The following is a 23,755-nucleotide window of genomic DNA, read 5'->3' on the forward strand; positions in this document are numbered from 1 at the left end:
AAAGAAGAAAGAGGGCGAGCTTCGCCCCCCTCACCGTGCCCGTCTCTGCTGCTTCTAGTTCATTCATAGCACACTGGATTAAGGCAGGTTTACGGTTTGCTGTTGGAACAGAATATCACCGAGGTGGGAGTTGGAATAGCTACGCCTGGCAACCGCTGCCTGGCTTCGGGAGCTGTGCAGTCACTATCATATAGTCAGTCAATACATTAGAACAAAACCTTTGTGTTTGGTTGCCATGGGTACAGTTACGAGGTTGTCATAGGGGGCTCTTAATTATCTGAGTTGTTTCGGTGGGTGGTGATGGGAGGGAAGGGTGTTTTAAGCCTTTTTTAATGCGCCTCGCTTGCCTTCATCTGCTCTCATGTACAGATCAGCTCCCCGTCCGTAGAACAAATACAGTGCTATGGACTGATGGAGCAACAGCAGGCCCCAGAGCTACAACGAGTAATCAAAGCAAACTCTGGGTTTTACTGTGGCATATAAACGATGTGTGTTGGAGCTGATGTGTCATTCAAAGATTTAGTCCACAGGACATGGGGCCAAATGTTTAGCTGCAGGCCTGTGGCCTGAGCTGCTTCTCGCTTGGCTGGTGTTGTGGGCAGAGTGGGCAGAGTTGGGGGCTGAGTTCCAAATGGCATCCTATTCCCTATAAGGTGCATTACTTTTGACCAGGGCCCATAGTAGTAGTGCACTACATAGGGAATTGGGTGTCATTTGGGGCTCAGCCCATGTCACATATCCAGGGTAATGAGTACATGGTTCACTGGCCAAGAATTCCCCCAGTATTTTGTTGTTGCAGGGTGTCTTGCTGCAGCAAACCACAGTGTGTGAAATAGCCTAGCTCACCACGGTTCTTACATGGGGTTTTAGATCAGTGTTCTTAGCTTGGAAGCAGATTTTTTCATATTTCTCTCTTTCCTACTCTCACAGTTTTCTCTAGTTTTCAAGCCAAGAGTGCAATAAAATACTTGCCTCTCACAACACATGAGTACTGTGTATATTTACTGTGTTGTCAAATTCAGCTACTCTATTCCTCAACTGGTGGAATTTAAAAAAAATATGTATGAATCGTGAACATAGACTTTATAGCTCATTGCAAAGTGTTAATACATAGTAATGCACGGTGTGGTTATTCCTGGGCCTGGGGAAAGTATGTGTATGTATGCAGGTCAGTAAGCAGGTCTATTCCTGGGCCTGGGGAAAGTATGTGTATGTATGGAGGTCAGTAAGCAGGTCTATTCCTGGGCCTGGGGAGAGTATGTGTATGTATGGAGGTCAGTAAGCAGGTCTATTCCTGGGCCTGGGGAGAGGATGTGTATGTATGGAGGTCAGTAAGCAGGTCTATTCCTGGGCCTGGGGAGAGGATGTGTATGTATGGAGGTCAGTAAGCAGGTCTATTCCTGGGCCTGGGGAGAGTATGTGTATGTATGGAGGTCAGTAAGCAGGTCTATTCCTGGGCCTGGGGAGAGTATGTGTATGTATGGAGGTCAGTAAGCAGGTCTATTCCTGGGCCTGGGGAGAGAATGTGTATGTATGGAGGTCAGTAAGCAGGTCTGTTCCTGGGCCTGGGGAGAGTATGTGTATGTATGGAGGTCAGTAAGCAGGTCTGTTCCTGGGCCTGGGGAGAGTATGTGTATGTATGGAGGTCAGTAAGCAGGTCTATTCCTGGGCCTGGGGAGAGTATGTGTATGTATGGAGGTCAGTAAGCAGGTCTATTCCTGGGCCTGGGAAGTGTATGTGTATGTATGGAGGTCAGTAAGCAGGTCTATTCCTGGGCCTGGGGAGAGGATGTGTATGTATACAGGTCAGTAAGCAGGTCTATTCCTGGGCCTGGGGAGAGTATGTGTATGTATGGAGGTCAGTAAGCAGGTCTATTCCTGGGCCTGGGGAGAGTATGTGTATGTATGGAGGTCAGTAAGCAGGTCTATTCCTGGGCCTGGGGAGAGGATGTGTATGTATACAGGTCAGTAAGCAGGTCTGTTCCTGGGCCTGGGAAGAGTATGTGTATGTATACAGGTCAGTAAGCAGGTCTGTTCCTGGGCCCAGTTGTTTTTGGAGCCCTTGTTTGTCAGCCACTTGTGGCTGTGTGTTGGCTTAGAGGAGAGGGTTTTAATTGCTGTGGTGTGTCGGGATGGGACAGGAGGAGGTCACAGACGGTCCTCTCCCTGCCACTCTAAATACACAACAGAGGAGATGTGGCGAGTGTGGTTTTACCCAGGCACTGTCAGTAGCACAGTGCTCCTGGTTTGAGAGAAGCATCTGCATTTCGACTGGGGTCACGAAACAGCGACATGAAAGGATGTATTTTTTATCGTTTTCCAGTGTTTTGTGTCTTAGTAAAAAAGTGATGGGTGGGAAGTTGGTAACGTCAGCCTTTGCCTCATGTTTTTATTGGACATCTGTTACCTTCAAGCGGAGGAAATGTTGAAAAAGTGTCGGGCGGATTTGTGGTGCAGCCGATCACGACCGCATGCCGCTCAAACCCAGCATGCTTCACTTCCCGAGATATGCCTGACGCTAATTTTAGCCATTTTACACAGACCGCAGCGTTGTTTGTTTTCGCAGCACCAGTATAATCGTTGCCATTTTGCCATAAACTAACAATCTAAACCATTTTTTTGGGAGGGGGGTGGTGAATCTTTTTAAAACCATGTTTAGCCTTGCATTTTCACATCTGTTTGTTATTTCAAAAGACTTTTATTTTCTTGCTCTATGAACCCACCCAGTTGTTGTTGTGGGCTTCAGGTATCATGTTGGTAAGATGAAACTTGCTGAGAGGACTGAAACAGTACTGAAGCATATGTTAGGAAAGGAAAGGGATATTTTGGACAGTGAAATAAATAAAGTGGTCAGGCAGCAAGAGAGGGAGGTACTGTAGTCAGAGGTCAGAGGTCAGAGGGAGGTACTGTAGTCAGTAGTCAGAGGTCAGAGGGAGGTACTGTAGTCAGTAGTCAGTAGTCCGAGGGAGGTTCAGTAGTCAGAGGTCAGAGGTCAGAGGGAGGTACTGTAGTCAGCGCTCAAAGGTCAGAGGGAGGTACTGTATTCAGTACTCAGAGGTCAGAGGGAAAGTGAGGAGAGAGGGAGATGTGAAGCAGAGCTCATTGTTCCTGTATTCATTATAGTCATTATTATTTATGAGAGTGCCTTGGAGCGATTCTCAGCAGTGGGACGTCACTTCAGGATGGTACCCTACCCACAGACCAGGCTGATGGGAAATAATAAGCAAGGGCTTAGAGAGGAAGGGGGAGGGGAGGGAAATTAGGCTGCCCTGTGTTGAGATGCGTCATCCTTGGTGGGGTGGGGGAGCTGAGGTAGAGGAAGGTAGAGGGGGCAGGAGGAGCAGCTCCTGTCTGGGACAGGGAGGTGGGAGGAGGAGAGATATAAAACCTCCTCTTGCTGTGTAAGATTAGAGGTCTGTCTGTGTGCACATCTGGCCACATGAGCTGATAGCTCTGATCTGAGAACAGAGGCCAGTGCTACACTACTATAGGAACCCTTGAGGAAGAATGCTCTCATTCACCCTGCCTCCTACCGTGTGTGTGTGTGTGTGTGTGTGTGTGTGTGTGTGTGTGTGTGTGTGTGTGTGTGTGTGTGTGTGTGTGTGTGTGTGTGTGTGTGTGTGTGTGTGTGTGTGTGTGTGTGTGTGTGTGTGTGTGTGTGTGTGTGTGTGTGTGTGCTCCATATTATAGGACCACAAGGGCCTGGCCTTCTCTGTTGAGGAGCTGGTGTGGGTTAGTGTCACCCTGCTGAGTCTGTCGGTACCTGCTCTGTGCAGGCCAGTTAACAGCTCATCTGGAATCAGAACACACGAGTATGTTCAAGAGGAAGACAATAGAATTCAGTCAGTAACTGCAGCCACACAGGTTACCACACTACGCTGAGAGGCCATGCATGCCAAGTGTTTGTTAAATAATCCAGGGAGTCTGAGTCTGTTCTCAGATCCATTAGTGATGCAAGTCTAGCCTAGTGGAGGTGGGGGGAGGGAGGGGGGGTCTGACTGCAGACCAGGGCTCTCCTGTCTGTCTGCCTCCCAGCCTGCTGGTGTGTTGACTGATGAAGTGAGATGTGTCTGTAGGAGGTGAGAGCTCCTCCTGCCCCTTCCCTGACCCCCCACCACTCCAACCCTCACCTCAGAGTCCTACAGGCAACGTCTGGTTTCAGTTGCAGTTTGGCTGGCCCAACACCACTGCAACAGGCCTGCTCACAACAGCCATAGCAATGTGTGTTTGTGTGTGTAGCCAAGTATGTGAGTGTAAAGACTCCCTCAGCTCCCCCCACCCTTACACCTGCCTACAGGAACCCAGTGGGTACTGCAGTGTGAGAAGAGAGTGTGGGTCTCTGCACCACTGCAGGCTGAAGTCAGGTGTCGATGGGGTGTGGCAGTTCATCTGCAAAAGAAAGGAAATAAGGAAGGCCGTCCCTCCCTCTCAGCCAATCACCTAATAAAAGTAAAGCTGGAATCCTGGGAAAGCATAATACACTGGGGTACAGGCAGGTTTGTGTTTGCCCATTGAGGATGAGCCCAGGTCCCAACGCAGCCTGGGAGATGGAAGGAGGGAGACACAGAGAGAACTGGATGAGCCCGGGTCCCAACGCAGCCTGGGAGATGGAAGGAGGGAGACACAGAGAGAACTGGATGAGCCAGGGTCCCAACGCAGCCTGGGAGATGGAAGGAGGGAGACACAGAGAGAACTGGATGAGCCAGGGTCCCAACGCAGCCTGGGAGATGGAAGGAGGGAGACACAGAGAGAACTGGATGAGCCCGGGTCCCAACGCAGCCTGGGAGATGGAAGGAGGGAGACACAGAGAGAACTGGATGAGCCAGGGTCCCAACGCAGCCTGGGAGATGGAAGGAGGGAGACACAGAGAGAACTGGATGAGCCAGGGTCCCAACGCAGCCTGGGAGATGGAAGGAGGGAGACACAGAGAGAACTGGATGAGCCAGGGTCCCAACGCAGCCTGGGAGATGGAAGGAGGGAGACACAGAGAGAACAGGATGAGCCCAGGTCCCAACGCAGCCTGGGCAATGGAAGGAGGGAGACACAGAGAGAACTGTATGAGCCAGGGTCCCAACGCAGCCTGGGAGATGGAAGGAGGGAGACACAGAGAGAACTGGATGAGCCCGGGTCCCAACGCAGCCTGGGAGATGGAAGGAGGGAGACACAGAGAGAACTGGATGAGCCAGGGTCCCAACGCAGCCTGGGAGATGGAAGGAGGGAGACACAGAGAGAACTGGATGAGCCCGGGTCCCAACGCAGCCTGGGAGATGGAAGGAGGGAGACACAGAGAGAACTGGATGAGCATCACCCCAATTTGTTATCATATGTCATTTTAGGTCAAAATAATAGACTATGGAAACTGCTGGATATAAAGCATATTTGTAGGATCACAGGGTTGTCTAATAGTAGTGCTTCTACAGAAGTGTTCATATCTTTGTCCACATGCAGCAGTGATCTTTAGTCTTCCTGAAGGCTTAAGCAGCATTATGACAGAGACAAACTCCGTGGCCTGGCTGGTCAGCAGCACCTGGTCACTAATGGTGTTGTAGTGCTGAGCTCAGCTCTCTGAGCAGACAGAGATGGATCAGATCAGGAGGACTCCCCTCCCCTGCTCTCCCCTGCTCTCCCCTCCCCTGCTCTCCCCTGCCCTCCCCTCCCCTCCCATCCCCTGCACCCCCTCCCCATGACCCTCCCCCTCCCCTGCCCAGCCCTCCCCTCCCCTCTGCTCCCCTCTTCCCTCCCCTCCCCTCCCCTGCCCTACCCTGCCCTCCATTCCCCTGCACCCCCCTCCCCTGACCTCCCCTCCCCTGCCCTTTGTTGACTGGATGGTCGGTGTGTCCACAGCTGCCCCCACTTTCTCAGATCCCATACCTCCCCATGGGAACCTCTAGCTCTAAGATAAACCAGTCTTATGAAACTCAAGCAAAAGGAGGAGGGGGGGGCAGCCAGGGCCTCAGTCAGTGACATGTCACAGGGTTCATTCTCAGGTCTGACTGGTGAAATCACAGAGCTTCACTTCACACCTCGGTTTTGATTCAACTCCAGCAAGGCCACCACCGAGACGAGATGTGTGTGAGCATAAAGTCAACCGTCAATCATTACAGACCATATGAAACAAAGAGACGCTTTAGCCATTGAAGTACCTCCACAAGACAGGCCTTCCTGGCAGAAACCAGCACAAGGACGGTGTATGTCTGCACAGTGCTACTTATCTTACATCCATATGAAAGAGAGAATAAATAAACCAGGGCAAATAATGAGCTGAGGAGAGGGAGCACGGATGGGCTCTGTAGATAGAGAGGAAGGGGGAAGCGTGCTCTCTGGGCTGACTGGGCACTCTGCAGGATGGTCTGGTTTGTTTTCACTGGTAGTATTACTGGAGGACTGACCTTGGACCATTAATAATACTGCAGGCAGAGGAGAGGAGAACAAAAAGAGCCTGTGGAAAATGACTACACACACACACGCGTGCACACACCAGCCTGCTGGTTGGTTAAACATTGTTCTCCTCTCTGAGTGTGATGGCTCCCAGCCCCTCTCCCTCTGACCGTGTGCTGGCAGGGGCCTCCTCCGGACTGCCACAGAGGGCCCTCAGGGGCATGCTTAAAGGGTGGTGAAGGGGGTTATTTGGGTAAAACCAGTCACAGAGGGGGAACGTGTTATGCTTTTTGGAAGCTTGTCAGCAAGAATGCCAAGACCCCGTCCCCTGCTCCTAGCGTCAGTACACATACTGTATGTACTTTATACTTCTTCATATGAGATAGACTTGAACACATATAAAGGAGGTATGAATGAGACTCGCCATTTATCTGCAAAAAAAAAGCATCCAACCCTACTACTGCCATTCTGTGTGTGTGTGTGTGTGTGTGTGTGTGTGTGTGTGTGTGTGTGTGTGTGTGTGTGTGTGTGTGTGTGTGTGTGTGTGTGTGTGTGTGTGTGTGTGTGTGTGTGTGTGTGTGTGTGTGTGTGTGTGTGTGTGTGTCTCATACATTATTTCTGTGGCTATGTGAAGGTTGTGATACACATACACACACACATAGGTTTTAGGTAACCCTGACACTGCAGTGGTGTGACCTTCGCTCCTCTCCCTCTTTATCCTGAGACGGTTGCACCAGGCAGGCCAGGCCAGTGGGGAGGAAATGACTTGTCAGTGTGTTTGTAAACAGTGGAAAACTCCCCTTGTGCTGTGCTGTGCAGTGTGTCCTATCCTGTCAGCCCCAGAGCCTGGAAGCAGACACAGAGACAGAGCTGAGGTCAGGATGACCTCTACCCTCTCCTCTCTCCACAGGGGTCTCCTCTAATGAAGAGTTCTGATTCAATCACTGATTACGGCCCAGAGCAGCGCAGGGTCAAGGGCCAAACGCACTCGCAAGTCTCTTTGACCCCCTCTAGTGGGCCAATTAGTTGAGAGACAGAGATAGAGACACAGAGATAAAGAGAGAGAGACACAGTGAGAGAGACAGAGAGAGACAGAGACACAGAGAGAGAGACAGAGAGAGAGAGAGTGGACACACTGAACCATGTCTGTCAGGGGCCAGTCATTAGCCCTGACATTATTACTATCTGCCCAAATGAATGGATCCCAATCAGCACATCTAAGTCAACACACACCCATCCCGCACACGCACAGACATGCACACACACCCTGGTTAACAGACACTGTCTATGGGGATATAGAGGAATAAAGTTTTCTTGTTATCCTGTGATTTCTAAAACTTGAGACACGGAGAGACAGAGTGAATAGAAGAGAGTAAGAGAATGGAAGTTAGGCGGTCGGGGTGGGGGACGGTTGTCTGTGTGCAAAGCCAGCAGAATGTTTTATCAATGTGTTTGAGTGTGGGTGGAGGGAACTTGGCACTTGAATGGTCTATAGTCTAGAGGAGAAAAGAGGTGCTGTCTGTCAGAGAAGAGAGGGACGCTGGGTTAGAGGTGCCTTCAGTGCGTTCTGGAGCAGGGGTATATTTTCAATTCCCGAGCCCATTTGAAATCAGACACAGCTATTATTATGAGCCGGTCTCCATAGGAAACTTCTATTGAGTCCCCCCCACCACACACACACACACACACACTCGCACACACACACACACACTCGCACACACACACACACACACACTCGCACACACACTCGCACACACACAAGCTCACGCTCACACTCACACTCATAGACAGACATGGAGCAGAACAGAGTGTGTTTAGTCCCCGATCGAAGTTCGCCACACATTTTACATTACTTACTGAAATGGAAGAAGACACGGCTCATAGCAGTTTTTCTTTACACATTCCTTTGAACATACCAATACTTTACAGTCTCAGCTCTAACATTGTTTCATTTCCACATGCACTATTAGTAACCCGCTGAGAAAGCCTTTACAACCCAAAACATAGAAAATCAAAACCACAAAGGTTGAGGGAAAGTGCCTGGAGCAGGATCCATTTACACAAAGCCTTTTCACACTGTTCTTTTCTCTTTCTCCTTCTCTCTCTTTATGCACATTGACTCTTTCTGTTAGGGCTCTCCTTTGTCCTCTCTCTCCCACTCACTCTCACCAAACTCTAAACAGAACATGAACTCTCTGTTCCGTGTCTGTCTGTGCTGTCTCCGACAAGCATCTGTAGCGCATAGGATATATTACAGTATGTGTGGCTGACTGTGAGTGTTTGACAGAGAGAGATTGAGTGAGCTCTTGGAGGAGTATAATTGTCTCCTCTGCCTGCCCCTGAAAGGGTTGCAGGTGCTATTCCCAGGCTATGTTGGGCAGTGGCTTGCAGTGTGTTTGGCTCCAGCCAGCTGACTCTGAGAGGAGAGGAGATGTTGGCTGTCCTCTAACGAGGTGCTAAGTCCAGGCTCTTGTTTTTGTCAGGAGCACCTGGGTCATACAGACGGAACCACACAGTCTAGGACTTCACAAAGGTCTGCCCATTCAAAACATCCCCAACCCGCAGGACCAGAAACTCCCGCACTTCATCAAATAAAGGAAAGACAGAACATCGAGCTCAGAGCTCAAATGGCTCATTCTCCTAATACAAGGCAGCTATTGTTTGTCTAACTCACTCTCTCCCAGGCATTGTGTTTTTATACTCAATAAAATCATGCCAGAATGAAAGCAGTTTATTGTGTGTGAATTTGATACAATTGCAGAATATGATGTTTATGGGTGGGACTTTGGAGAGCAGAAGGCATGCTGTGGGCCTTTCGTGTCTGATCTGGCACCATCCCTTTCCATCCCTCTCCCTCATGGCCCTCACCGGCTGGGTCTCTGCCCACCATGACTGTGGTGTTGGTGAGGTCACCTGGTGGAGAGGGGCCCTGTCTCCTTACTGTCACATGACACCAGAGAGTTATTGTACAGGGCTTTCAGAGCAAATGCCAGATCATTTGAAATGACAAGAGAATGTTGGCTCCACTGAGCATTCAGAAATTGAGTGAAAATACTTTTTTTGGGGGGGGGGGATACTTGTTTTCTTTTTCTGTTGATTGAGTTATGTAATGAAGTTCTGTTGCCTGGAAGCCTCGCTGCTCATCAGTGCCATTTGCATGACTGACTATGTGCCTCATAACGGAATGACTGTATGTCTGTGTGACCTCACTGTGTGGTCCATCGATCTGACTCCACTTCATCCTCATCCTCCTCTTCCTCTGCAGAGTCAGGAAACCAGCTGGTGGCTCAGGAGGCGGTGAGGAAGCCGTCTACTCTCCGCCGGCCACCTGCCCAGGCCCGTACAGGAACAGGGGAGCAGCTCTCCACCAGTAAGAACCAGGACCCTAACACTCTCTTACACAGTACTATAACACTTGGAAACATATTTGTCTCTTAAATATCGTCAGACTCAGAACACCTGGGATTTCATTTCTCTCCTTTACACTGTTTCTGTTTTAATACTCAGGCCCCATGTTTCTCAAATTCCCTGAAGTACATTTTAGAAGCGCTTTTTGCAGATATCGATACTTGTCCACGTATAATATCTGTCTCTTTCTCCGTTCTCCAGATTGCCTCAACTGTAGTCGAATCACAGCCCTGACAGACAGACTCAGCTCACTGGAGGCAAAGGTACAGGGGTGACTCCTCTACTGGAGAATGTGTTGCAGTGAGAGACTACACTGTCTCTCATCATAAACAACAGTGTTGGAGTCCATTTGAAAGGCATTGGCGTTACTCTCTAAATTTCTCTCTTTCTCTCTCTTCACCATTTTATCCCACTAGGTCCAGGTGCTGTCCTCTCCCGCCTCCACTTCTCACCGCCACCTACAGGGTAAAGGAGGATTGGCACGGGAATCTTCCTCACAGATGGTGGATCCACAAACCAAAGGAGCCCCTGGCGAGCAGGGACCCATAGGTATGTACAAGTCTCCTATGCCCATGTATGGGCAGGTTTGAGGAGCAACCATAATTGCCTATTATTTTGAGTGGAGTGGTTATGTTTGATAATTGAGTAGGAAATCACTCTGCACATGCCATAATTCTTTCTCCATTGCCTCTCTACCTGCTCTCCTCCCCTCATATCCTATTTCCTCTGTCGCTGAGAGAGAGATGGAGACACACACACACACACACACACACACACATCATTTCTTCTTTGACTAGTCAGAGTCCAGTTGTCTGCGCTGCTCACTTTCAGGGTTCTGTGGGAAGGAGGGAGGGATGGTGTGTGGAAAGTGAACAGTTTAGGGCATGAAAGCCCTCTCCTTCCCTGGAGCTCAGCCTAGCCTTGGCTGCAGCTGAAAAGAGAAGGTGCTCTGCTGCTGTACTCTCAAAAGACCTTTCAATAGTGTATCAACTTCCATCCAATTACATTCAAATCTGTTTTAGCTAAAGGCTTCCAGGTTAAAATCATCACTGGCCTTCTAAGGCCTGTTGAAGAATGTAAATGCCCCATTATGGGCACCCTAACACACAGTCAATGTCTTACTGGTTTAGAGAGAGAAGGACATAATCTGTTTGGTATAGGTGTTTAGTTCCCCTATAATATTAGAGCTATAATTTGGCTGAAATGTTCGCCCCCTGCATGGGCTTGGGTTTTGGGGTTTGGGTTTTAGTCTCCCATGACAAGCTGAGGGGTTCGTTCCTCACTGGCACCTCTGTGGCCCTAATTAACATCTCAGTGCTTAGTCTGTCAGCGAGTCTGTCTAATCCAGAGCACAGCGCAGCTGCTCTGCCACCTCCATCTAGTGACCCTTCACCTCAGGAAGCACTCAACCTCTAGTCCATTTCTCCACACAAGGCAATGGACGACCCCTTTCTCTTCCTCTTTCCCCGGTCTGCTGTCTGACGTCTGTCTGTTTCCTCCCTAACACACAGGTCCACAGGGTGAAAGAGGCAGAGACGGTACCCCTGGACGAGATGGTAAGTTTGAGATGTTGTCAGCTCAGTCATTACTTTTTTTGTAACACAAAATATTGTGGCTGTATCAGTATGGCTCCATAGTTACTGTCCGCTGTCTTTGCTCAGGGAAGCCAGGGTCTCAGGGACTGCCGGGACCCAGGGGCGAGGCTGGGGTGAGGGGCCCCTCAGGGACCCCAGGATCTAAGGGAGCCCCAGGACCAGTGGGTAAGATACTTACTGTAACTAGATGATGGCAGACTGTATGATTTAATTAAACAACCACTGATTTCACTGTAAGATTTCATAAGCCTCCAAATTTGTGACAGTCATTTCTTTTGGCTGAAGTATGATAATAACAGACCGTAATCAGTATGAATGATAGCAGTTTCATGAATACCACATGAAGATAATTCCATGTTTACAGTTGATCAAGCAGGGTGCACCGATGTCAAACAAGACAATGACACTGTTTGTCAATAGATGCGCATGTTGTGAAGATCATTGTGGGCACAGAGGGATTGTATGCATACCCACCCACTTAACCCATTGTCTCTGACAAAACTATGACAATACTCTCACACCAGAGCAAACAAGAACCCTGAGTGTTGCTCACTTTAAGACCTGAAACAATTGCGTAAAAGTCCCTCAGAACTATCTCAACGAACTGCAACAAACTGCATCTCAACGAACTGCAACAAACTGCATCTCAACGAACTGCAACAAACTGCATCTCAACGAACTGCAACAAACTGCATCTTGACGTACTGCATCAGAGAGTTTGTGTTTCTGTGAAACCACTCGGCCATTCCACAAACCTATGCTGTAGTCCATGAAAAACACAGCTGTTCCTCAGTGGACAGCACGGTGATAACTTCCACTTTTCAAACACAAGACTTACTAAATACGGAGTTTGCTGATTCAGCATGGTTTCCAGCAGGCTGCCAAAATATTTGTCCTCAGACTACAGAAAACTCCCCTATGGCTCGGGAACACTCGCTGTTGTTCCTGCCTGCTGACCAACCAGAGTCGTTCGTTCAACAACATAAAGAAAGCAAAAATCATATATTTGAGGCTAAATGGTTACGGACAAATAATAAATAACAGTCGTGAAACAAGAAATCCCCGGGCATCCCCAGGCAGTTACAAGTTTAATGATAATAAAATAAATCAAGTTTGTCATAACGTGTTGTAGCTGGCGGCGGTGGTTCCTCTCCGTGTGGAACATTTAGACAGTGTGTGTCCTTCCCTCTCCGAGGGATATATGAACCCTGCTCTGTGCCTACTGCTGCCGGATAGGCATGAGAGGTAGAGCAAATGTTCAACTACAAAACCCCTTTCGGAGAAGCACCATGTGAATCCAATCTGAAATGAACATGAGCTGTGTATACAAGTCCTGTCTCCTTATGCCTTCCATATGTCTGCCGTGTTGTTGTTTTCCCCATCTCCATTATATTAGCTGTATTCTCAGAGTGCACTAGAGTTTCTATCCAAAACGATGTTCTCTCTCCACATGCAGAATTCTTCCTGTCCGTTGCACGTAAGACAAATGTTACCATTGACGAGAATGTGTTTGATGTAACCTGAGCGTTATGAGAGCGTGTTCGGTGGCGATAGGTCCAGGGGGGGTAAGGTGTAGGTGTAAGGGAACGTAATGAACTCAGGAGGGGTGACAACACAGTAAAGACCGATTCAATGAGACTCAAGGGGAGATTGAATGACATTAACAGAGGGCTGCTACCTTTCTGCAGGGAGGGAAGCAGTGTGAGGTTGGGGTTGGTGTCATGCAGGTGAATGAGGACCCAAAAGCGACTTGGCGAAAACAGAGTCTTTAATCCAGTAAAGTAAATCTACAAACATAAGACATAATTCCACTCGTAATGACGAGAACAGACTGGAGACTCGATCAAGAACTGCAGGTTGCCTCGGGAAGGCACTTGAACGTAGCAGACTCAGACACCTGCTCACCACGCAGCATCTGAGGGAAACACGACACGACAGGGCGATACACAGACACAGCACGGTGAACAATAGACAAGGATCCGACAGGGCAGAAACGGAAAACAAGGGGAGAAATAGGGACTCTAATCAGGGGGAAAGATAGGGAACAGATGTGGGAAGACTAAATGATTGATTAGGGGAATAGGAACAGCTGGGAGCAGGAACGGAACGATAGAGAGAAGAGAGAGAGGAAGAGAGAGAGAAAAAGGGGAACGAACCTAAAAAGACCAGCAGGGGGAAAACGAACAGAGGGAAAAGCAAAATGACAAGACAATCTAAGACAAAACATGACAGTACCCCCCCACTCACCGAGCGCCTCCTGGCGCACTCGAGGAGGAATCCTGGCGGCAACGGAGGAAATCATCAATAAGTGAACGGTCCAGCACGTCCCGAGACGGAACCCAACTCCTCTCCTCAGGACCGTAACCCTCCCAATCCACTAAGTATTGGTGACCCCGTCCCCGAGAACGCATGTCCATGATCCTACGTACCTTGTAAATAGGTGCGCTCTCGACAAGGACGGGAGGGGGAGGGAAGACGAACGGGGTGCGAAGAAAGGGCTTGACACAGGAGACATGGAAGACAGGATGGACGCGACGAAGATGTCGCGGAAGAAGCAGTCGCACAGCGACAGGATTGACGACCTGGGAGACACGGAACGGACCAATGAACCGCGGAGTCAACTTACGAGAAGCTGTCGTAAGAGGAAGGTTGCGAGTGGAAAGCCACACTCTCTGGCCGCAACAATACCTTGGACTCTTAATCCTACGTTTATTGGCGGCTCTCACAGTCTGTGCCCTGTAACGGCAAAGTGCAGACCTCACCCTCCTCCAGGTGCGCTCACAACGTTGGACAAACGCTTGAGCGGAGGGAACGCTGGACTCGGCAAGCTGGGATGAGAACAGAGGAGGCTGGTAACCCAGACTACTCTGAAACGGAGATAACCCGGTAGCAGACGAAGGAAGCGAGTTGTGAGCGTATTCTGCCCAGGGGAGCTGTTCTGCCCAAGACGCAGGGTTTCTGAAAGAAAGGCTGCGTAGTATGCGACCAATCGTCTGATTGGCCCTCTCTGCTTGACCGTTAGACTGGGGATGAAACCCGGAAGAGAGACTGACGGACGCACCAATCAAACGACAGAACTCCCTCCAAAACTGTGACGTGAATTGCGGGCCTCTGTCTGAAACGGCGTCTAACGGGAGGCCATGAATTCTGAACACATTCTCGATGATGGTTTGTGCCGTCTCCTTAGCGGAAGGAAGTTTAGCGAGGGGAATGAAATGTGCCGCCTTAGAGAACCTATCGACAACCGTAAGAATCACAGTCTTCCCCGCAGACAAAGGCAGACCGGTAATGAAGTCTAGGGCGATGTGAGACCATGGTCGAGAAGGAATGGGGAGCGGTCTGAGACGACCGGCAGGAGGAGAGTTACCCGACTTAGTCTGCGCGCAGTCCGAACAAGCAGCCACGAAACGGCGCGTGTCACGCTCCTGAGTCGGCCACCAAAAGCGCTGGCGAATAGACGCAAGAGTGCCTCGAACACCGGGATGACCAGCTAACTTGGCAGAGTGAGCCCACTGAAGAACAGCCAGACGAGTGGAAACAGGAACGAAAAGGAGGTTACTAGGACAAGCGCGCGGCGACGCAGTGTGCGTGAGTGCTTGCTTAACCTGTCTTTCAATTCCCCAGACTGTCAACCCGACAACACGCCCATAAGGAAGAATCCCCTCGGGATCAGTAGAAGCCACAGAAGAACTAAACAGACGGGATAAGGCATCAGGCTTGGTGTTTTTGCTACCCGGACGGTAAGAAATCACAAACTCGAAACGAGCGAAAAACAACGCCCAACGAGCTTGACGGGCATTAAGTCGTTTGGCAGAACGGATGTACTCAAGGTTCTTATGGTCTGTCCAAACGACAAAAGGAACGGTCGCCCCCTCCAACCACTGTCGCCATTCGCCTAGGGCTAAGCGGATGGCGAGCAGTTCGCGGTTACCCACATCATAGTTGCGTTCAGATGGCGACAGGCGATGAGAAAAATAAGCGCAAGGATGAACCTTATCGTCAGACTGGAAGCGCTGGGATAGAATGGCTCCCACGCCAACCTCTGAAGCGTCAACCTCGACAATGAATTGTCTAGTGACGTCAGGAGTAACGAGGATAGGAGCGGACGTAAAACGTTCTTTTAGAAGATCAAAAGCTCCCTGGGCGGAACCGGACCACTTAAAACACATCTTGACAGAAGTAAGAGCTGTGAGAGGGGCAGCAACTTGACCGAAATTACGAATGAAACGCCGATAGAAATTAGCGAAACCTAGAAAGCGCTGCAACTCGACACGTGACCTTGGAACGGGCCAATCACTGACAGCTTGGACCTTAGCGGAATCCATCTGAATGCCTTCAGCGGAAATAACGGAACCGAGAAAAGTAACGGAGGAGACATGAAAAGAGCACTTCTCAGCCTTCACGTAGAGACAATTCTCTAAAAGGCGCTGTAGAACACGTCGAACAAGCTGAACATGAATCTCGAGTGACGGTGAAAAAAATCAGGATATCGTCAAGATAGACAAAAACAAAGATGTTCAGCATGTCTCTCAGAACATCATTAACTAATGCCTGAAAAACAGCTGGCGCATTGGCGAGACCAAACGGCAGAACCCGGTACTCAAAATGCCCTAACGGAGTGTTAAACGCCGTTTTCCACTCGTCCCCCTCTCTGATGCGCACGAGATGGTAAGCGTTACGAAGGTCCAACTTAGTAAAGCACCTGGCTCCCTGCAGAATCTCGAAGGCTGATGACATAAGGGGAAGCGGATAACGATTCTTAACCGTTATGTCATTCAGCCCTCGATAATCCACGCAGGGGCGCAGAGTACCGTCCTTTTTTAAACAAAAAGAACCCCGCCCCGGCCGGAGAGGAAGAAGGCACTATGGTACCGGCGTCAAGAGACACAGATAAATAATCCTCGAGAGCCTTACGTTCGGGAGCCGACAGAGAGTATAGTCTACCCCGAGGAGGAGTGGTCCCCGGAAGGAGATCAATACTACAATCATACGACCGGTGAGGAGGAAGGGAGTTGGCTCGGGACCGACTGAAGACCGTGCGCAGATCATGATATTCCTCCGGCACTCCTGTCAAATCGCCAGGTTCCTCCTGAGAAGTGGGGACAGAAGAAATGGGAGGGATGGCAGACATTAAACACTTCACATGACAAGAAACGTTCCAGGATAGGATAGAATTACTAGACCAATTAATAGAAGGATTATGACATACTAGCCAGGGATGACCCAAAACAACAGGTGTAAAAGGTGAACGAAAAATCAAAAAAGAAATAGTCTCACTGTGGTTACCAGATACTGTGAGAGTTAAAGGTAGTGTCTCAAATCTGATACTGGGAAGATGACTACCATCTAAGGCAAACATGGGCGTAGGCTTGTCTAACTGTCTGAAAGGAATGTCATGTTTCCGAGCCCATGCTTCGTCCATGAAACAACCCTCAGCCCCAGAGTCAATCAAGGCACTGCATGTAGCACCCGAACCGGTCCAGCGTAGATGGACCGACATAGTAGTACAGGATCTAGATGAAGAGACCTGAGTAGTAGCGCTCACCAGTAGCCCTCCGCTTACTGATGAGCTCTGGCCTTTTACTGGACATGAATTAACAAAATGTCCATCAAATCCGCAATAGAGGCACAGGCGGTTGGTGATCCTCCGTTCCCTCTCCTTAGTCGAGATGCGAATACCTCCCAGCTGCATGGGCTCAGTCTCTGAGCCAGAGGAGGGAGATGGTTGCGATGCGGAGCAGGGAAACACCGTTGACGCGAGCTCTCTTCCACGAGCTTGGTGACGAAGATCTACCCGTCGTTCTATGCGGATGGCGAGAGCAATCAAAGAGTCCACACTGGAAGGAACCTCCCGAGAGAGAATCTCATCTTTGACCACTGCGTGGAGTCCCTCCAGAAAACGAGCGAGCAGCGCCGGCTCGTTCCAGTCACTAGAGGCAGCAAGAGTGCGAAACTCTATAGAGTAATCCGTTATGGATCGATCACCTTGGCATAGGGAAGCCAGGGCCCTAGAAGCCTCCCTACCAAAAACTGAACGGTCAAAAACCCGAATCATCTCCTCTTTAAAGTTCTGGTAATTGTTTGAACAATCAGCCCTTGCCTCCCAGATAGCTGTGCCCCACTCTCGAGCCCGGCCAGTAAGGAGTGAAATGACGTAAGCAACCCGAGCTCTCTCTCTAGAGTATGTGTTGGGTTGGAGAGAGAACACAATATCACACTGGGTGAGAAAGGAGCGGCACTCCGTGGGCTGCCCGGAGTAGCAAGGTGGGTTATTAACCCTAGGTTCCGGAGGCTCGGCAGGCCAGGAAGTAACAGGTGGCACGAGACGAAGACTCTGGAACTGTCCAGAGAGGTCGGAAACCTGAGCGGCCAGGTTCTCCACGGCATGGCGAGCAGCAGACAATTCCTGCTCGTGTCTGCCGAGCATGGCTCCTTGGATCTCGACGGCAGTGTTACGAGCGTCTGTAGTCGCTGGGTCCATTCTTTGGTCGGATCCTTCTGTCATGCAGGTGAATGAGGACCCAAAAGCGACTTGGCGAAAACAGAGTCTTTAATCCAGTAAAGTAAATCTACAAACATAAGACATAATTCCACTCGTAATGACGAGAACAGACTGGAGACTCGATCAAGAACTGCAGGTTGCCTCGGGAAGGCACTTGAACGTAGCAGACTCAGACACCTGCTCACCACGCAGCATCTGAGGGAAACACGACACGACAGGGCGATACACAGACACAGCACGGTGAACAATAGACAAGGATCCGACAGGGCAGAAACGGAAAACAAGGGGAGAAATAGGGACTCTAATCAGGGGGAAAGATAGGGAACAGGTGTGGGAAGACTAAATGATTGATTAGGGGAATAGGAACAGCTGGGAGCAGGAACGGAACGATAGAGAGAAGAGAGAGAGGAAGAGAGAGAGAAAAAGGGGAACGAACTTAAAAAGACCAGCAGGGGGAAAACGAACAGAGGGAAAAGCAAAATGACAAGACAATCTAAGACAAAACATGACAGTTGGAGCGTGTGCAGCCCTGCATTGTTGTGTTTTGGGTTGTTTTTCTCTTAATCAGCGCACAGAAAGGACATGTTTCCTGTATAGAAGAACTAGGATTCCCTAACACACACATACATACACATACACACACACACACACACACACACACACACACACACACACACACACACACACACACACACACACACACACACACACACACACACACACACACACACACACACACACACACACACACACACACACACACACACACACACACACACACACACACACACACACACACACACACACACATGCAAGAGCACACACACTTTTACTCAAAACATTGACACCGTAGCCCATAGCCGCATCAGGGCCCCATTACTCTGCAGGAAAAATAGAGCCTTGTTTGCCCTAACATCATGGGAACACACAGACTCTGGAGAGGCCACTTTGACTACCCAGCTGTGCTACTATACTGCTGACCAAGGGTCATGGTCCTTCAGGTGGGGTTGAGCTAGTGCAGATCCACAACGCAGTTAGTTACAAATTAAACAATATTATGCCAAGTTATTCATAGTTGATAATACAATAATTGTAAAACCTCCAGAGCCTTATTCAAGGTCACAAGACAAGGAGATAGATTAATAGATGAGGGTTATGTGTGCTTGCGCTTTGGGGATGGGGAGGTCAGGGGTCATGTTGAGCACAGCATTACCTCAGGAAAGTGCAAACAATGAGGTCAGATGTTGTGGTTGGGAGGTGAAGCACTTTGTTTGGGTTTGTGGATGGAACAGCCCAAACCAGCTGGGCCACAGGGACAAGTCACATCTCAGCTTTTCTTTCTCGACCTCTTTTCAACAAAAGGAGAAGTCGTTGTGGGAGGGAGAGAGAAACATTGGCTGGCTTGTCGGGACAAGTTATATATACACACACACACACACACGTGCACAACGGCGCACACTCCCACACTCCGGCTCGTGCAGACGCAGGCAGAATGTAATTTATTGCGCAATAGTCCGCTAATACGCTCCGGCTTTAATGGTGTTTATTTGAGCTTTTCCCAAGTCTCCCTTTGAGCTCCCAGCACACGGCCATTAAGAGGCCTCCTCCTGTTAATTACAGCTGAACACCAGTCAGTCTCTCAGCCCGCCTCTCCTCTCCTCTCCTCTCCTCTCCTCTCCTCTCCTCTCCTCTCCTCTCCTCTCCTCTCCTCTCCTCTCCTCTCCTCTCCTCTCCTCTCCTCTCCTCTCCTCTCCTCTCCTCTCCTGCTCCTGCTGATATTAGCCTGCCTCGCACAACCGCCAAGCACTGAAACTTAATACACCATGCAGCGCTTGCTGTCTCTCCCGCACTCTCCCTCCCTTTACATTCTCTACTATATATCGTATTGCTCTGTACCCATCACCTTAATTCTAGGTTCACCAGCGTTCCCCTGCCACTGGTATGCATGCCAGGAAAGGCAACACAAACCTCTTCATCAAGGAATCACCTCTGGTGCCCTTTGAAATGATGAAAATACTCAATAAAAAATCCATTAGTATAGCTAAAGAGATGAAAAGTTTCTCTGTTCACCAATGCTGGCTCAATGTTGATTCTTGTTTTTGTCGCTGACTTTTCACCTACCCTTTCTGTCATTGTCATGCCAATGCTGTCCCTCAGCATAACAGTGTGGTGTATCTCATTTACATTACATTTAAGTCATTTAGCAGACGCAATCTCCTCTCCCCCCAGGACCCAAAGGTCTACCAGGTCTCCCAGGAGAGAGGGGTCTACTTGGGCTTCCTGGACCTCCAGGACCCCCTGGACCCACAGCCACTACCAGTGCCCACATCCCAGAGCCAGACCGGGGTAAGGGGAGCACCACTACAACAGACAGCCACATCCAACACCACACACACTCCATTCATCAGATTAACAGTAGTGTTATGGAACACCTCCCACTCAAATCATTTGTTTGTAATTAAGATGTCATGTAGGCCAATGTGTGTGCCTTACAGCCCTAATTGCTCTTTGTCACCATCGCTCATACTCATTTGGGTCAATTTTCCATTCAGTGGGTTTGTATGAAAATGGTAGACCATTCAGGTGCAGTTCATGAGTTTTCACACCCCGGAATTATGGACTTGGAGATGTCCCAGAGGTAAAAAACCAGATGCATAGTCGGCCCCTGTCAGACAACCACCCTCACCCCTCCCCTTCTCACAATAGGTGGTCTTTTTCTGTGCCAAACCAGAGGAAGTGACCTCAGTCCACACAGAATCAATTTGCCATGAGTCCAAAATAAGTGGATCTGCAGAGGCAGTAGTTTACTGAGAGGTGTGGGGCTGAGGATGCCACCTTCCTTTGGTCTTTAAATAGGTGAGAAATACCTGTTGATGCTCTCACTTCCACTGAAAATCACCATGTTCCCCATGGCTTTTACATTACACAGTGTCACACCCTGACCTTAGAGATCCTGTTTATGTCTCTATTTTGGTTTGGTTAGGGTGTGATTTGGGGTGGGTATTCTATGTTCTATTATTTGTATTTCTATGTTTTGGCCGGGTAGGGTTCTCAATCAGGGACAGCTGTCTATCGTTGCCTCTGATTGAGAACCATACTTAGGTAGCCCTTTTTCCCACCTATCTTTGTGGGAAGTTGACTTTGTTTATGGCACATAACCTTTAACTTCACAGTTTGTTTTGCAGTGTTTATTGTTTCGTTTGGCGTCTTTTCTAATAAATAGAATATGTACGCTCACAACGCTGCACCTTGGTCCTCTTCATTCAACGACCTTGACACATAGAGTCATGTTGAACTTCTATTTGAGTTAGAAGAGAGAGATGGAGAAACAGAGAGGATGGCTGAGGGAATAAATGTAAGGATATTAGAAAGAGACAAATGTATGCAATGTGTTTTAACAGGTACTCCCTCTCCCCAGGTCATGTCTACTTGCCAAAATGGCCTGAGAGGAAGGTGATTGAGTGCCGGTTGAGAGGGTCTGAGTCAGTGGAAGGGATATATATATACATCTATATATATACATATATATAGAGAGAAAGAGATGGGAGAGAGAGAGAGACAGAGGGAGGGGCGAAGACACAAACTGGGATAAGAACCTGTCCATCACTGATGTCACTCAACCATTTCCAGATGTGGAGCTGAAACAGGGGTTTATACAACCTCCCGCAAGGTTGGAACTCAGGCAATATGGGAAGGTATGAGGGCTGAATGGCTAAAATAGAGAGGAGGAAATGGGCTGCAGAGTGTCGGTTGTGTAGTTGAAAACATGGATAATTCTAGCTGTAAGTAAATCAGGGTTGGCATTGAGAATTCTGAGACTATGAGCTGTTTCTTTCACATCAAAGTGAAAGCAGGGGTTCTGTGCTGAGCTTCCTCTGGAAAACACTGGCTTATTGGCTTCACCGTATCGATCTGGAGGCTGGAATCTCCTGCAACAGAATGGGAATAAACCCTGCTATCTTCAGGTGGGACAGGGTCACAGGTAGAGAGGAGAGGATGTGTGAACCTAGCCGTTTTAGAAGATCATAGAAATTACAGATGAAGGACACTAGGCAACAACATCTCCACCCCGCTGATCCTCAACACTGGGGCCCCACAAGGGTGCGTTCTGAGCCCTCTCCTGTACTCCCTGTTCACCCATGACTGCGTGGCCAGGCACGCCTCCAACTCAATCATCAAGTTTGCGGACGACACAACAGTGGTAGGCTTGATTACCAACAACGACGAGACGGCCTACAGGGAGGAGGTGAGGGCCCTCGGAGTGTGGTGTCAGGAAAATAACCTCACACTCAACGTCAACAAAACTAAGGAGATGATTGTGGACTTCAGGAAACAGCAGAGGGAACAACCCCTATCCACATTGATGGAACAGTAGTGGAGAGGGTAGCAAGTTTTAAGTTCCTCGGCATACACATCACAGACACACTGAATTGGTCCACTCACACAGACAGCATCGTGAAGAAGGTGCAGCAGCGCCTCTTCAACCTCAGGAGGCTGAAGAAATTTGGCTTGTCACCAAAAGCACTCACACACTTCTACAGATGCACAATCGAGAGCATCCTGGCGGGCTGTATCACCGCCTGGTACAGCAACTGCTCCGCCCACAACCGTAAGGCTCTCCAGAGGGTAGTGAGGTCTGCACAACGCATCACCGGGGGCAAACTACCTGCCCTCCAGGACACCTACACCACCCGATGTTACAGGAAGGTCATAAAGATCATCAAGGACATCAACCACCCGAGCCACTGCCTGTTCACCCCGCTATCATCCAGAAGGCGAGGTCAGTACAGGTGCATCAAAGCTGGGACCGAGAGACTGAAAAACAGCTACTATCTCAAGGCCATCAGACTGTTAAACAGCCACCACTAACATTGAGTGGCTGCTGCCAACACACTGACACTGACTCAACTCCAGCCACTTTAATAATGGGAATTGATGGGAAATGATGTAAATATATCACTAGCCACTTTAAACAATGCTACCTTATATAATGTTACTTACCCTACATTATTCATCTCATATGCATACGTATATACTGTACTCTATATCATTGACTGCATCCTTATGTAATACATGTATCACTAGCCACTTTAACTATGCCACTTTGTTTACATACTCATCTCATATGTATATACTGTACTCGATACCATCTACTGTATCTTGCCTATGCTGCTCTGTACCATCACTCATTCATATATCCTTATGTACATATTCTTAATCCACTTACACTGTGTATAAGACAGTAGTTTTGGAATTGATAGTTAGATTACTTGTTGGTTATTACTGCATTGTCGGAACTAGAAGCACAAGCATTTCGATACACTCGCATTAACATCTGCTAACCAGGTGTATGTGACAAATAAAATTGTATTTTATTTGATTTGATTTTATTGTAAACCCAGGACATTGTGGGGTTGGAAGTAGAGGGACATGGACTCCATGTCAGAGAAGGTGTTGAAGAACAGGAGCTGGAAATGAAGAGAAAAATAAAGAATGTTTCAATAGAGACAGACAGGCAGACAGACCGAAGGACGGACTAGTGGGAGGCTCGGAAGAACAGACGAACAGACAGAAAAACAGGCAGACACCTCACCTCCGCAGCTATTTTTAGCAAGGGTTGTGTGGGACTGGAACAGAGTTTAGAGTCAGTGTGGCAGCTGGAGGATGTGTCTCGTTGATAGGCCTTCTCCTCCCTGCTCTCCTCTTCTGTGGCACTCCATCAACACTGTGCCCCTTGTCAGCCTGAGACAACCCTTGAAAAACACACTCTTCCACATCACTGGGACATTTCCTACCTTTTTTCCTCTCTCTTTCCCAACAGATGTAGAGCAGCTCAGAAGTGCTCTGTCAGCACAATGTCAATGGAGGTGACT

The 23,755-nt window shown here is 49.0% G+C and overlaps 1 protein-coding gene across 5 annotated transcripts in view; it reads left to right on the forward strand.

Annotated features, from left to right (window-relative positions):
* Positions 1 to 23,755, forward strand: part of LOC124034269 (EMI domain-containing protein 1-like) — a 74,745-nt gene that overhangs the window by 43,244 nt on the left and 7,746 nt on the right. For all 5 annotated transcript variants that reach the window (XR_006838547.1, XM_046347206.1, XM_046347208.1 and 2 more), the window contains exons 4-9: positions 9,643 to 9,747; positions 9,987 to 10,048; positions 10,202 to 10,334; positions 11,297 to 11,341; positions 11,447 to 11,545; positions 20,112 to 20,228. Coding sequence is in view for 4 of the 5 variants with exons in the window: in XM_046347206.1 (XP_046203162.1) it covers positions 9,643 to 9,747; positions 9,987 to 10,048; positions 10,202 to 10,334; positions 11,297 to 11,341; positions 11,447 to 11,545; positions 20,112 to 20,228 (561 nt within the window). In the remaining variant the exon portion in view is untranslated. The remainder of the gene's footprint in view (positions 1 to 9,642; positions 9,748 to 9,986; positions 10,049 to 10,201; positions 10,335 to 11,296; positions 11,342 to 11,446; positions 11,546 to 20,111; positions 20,229 to 23,755) is intronic.

The sequence above is a fragment of the Oncorhynchus gorbuscha genome, linkage group LG04, assembly GCF_021184085.1.
Source record: "Oncorhynchus gorbuscha isolate QuinsamMale2020 ecotype Even-year linkage group LG04, OgorEven_v1.0, whole genome shotgun sequence".
NCBI classification, from domain to species: Eukaryota; Metazoa; Chordata; class Actinopteri; order Salmoniformes; family Salmonidae; genus Oncorhynchus; species Oncorhynchus gorbuscha.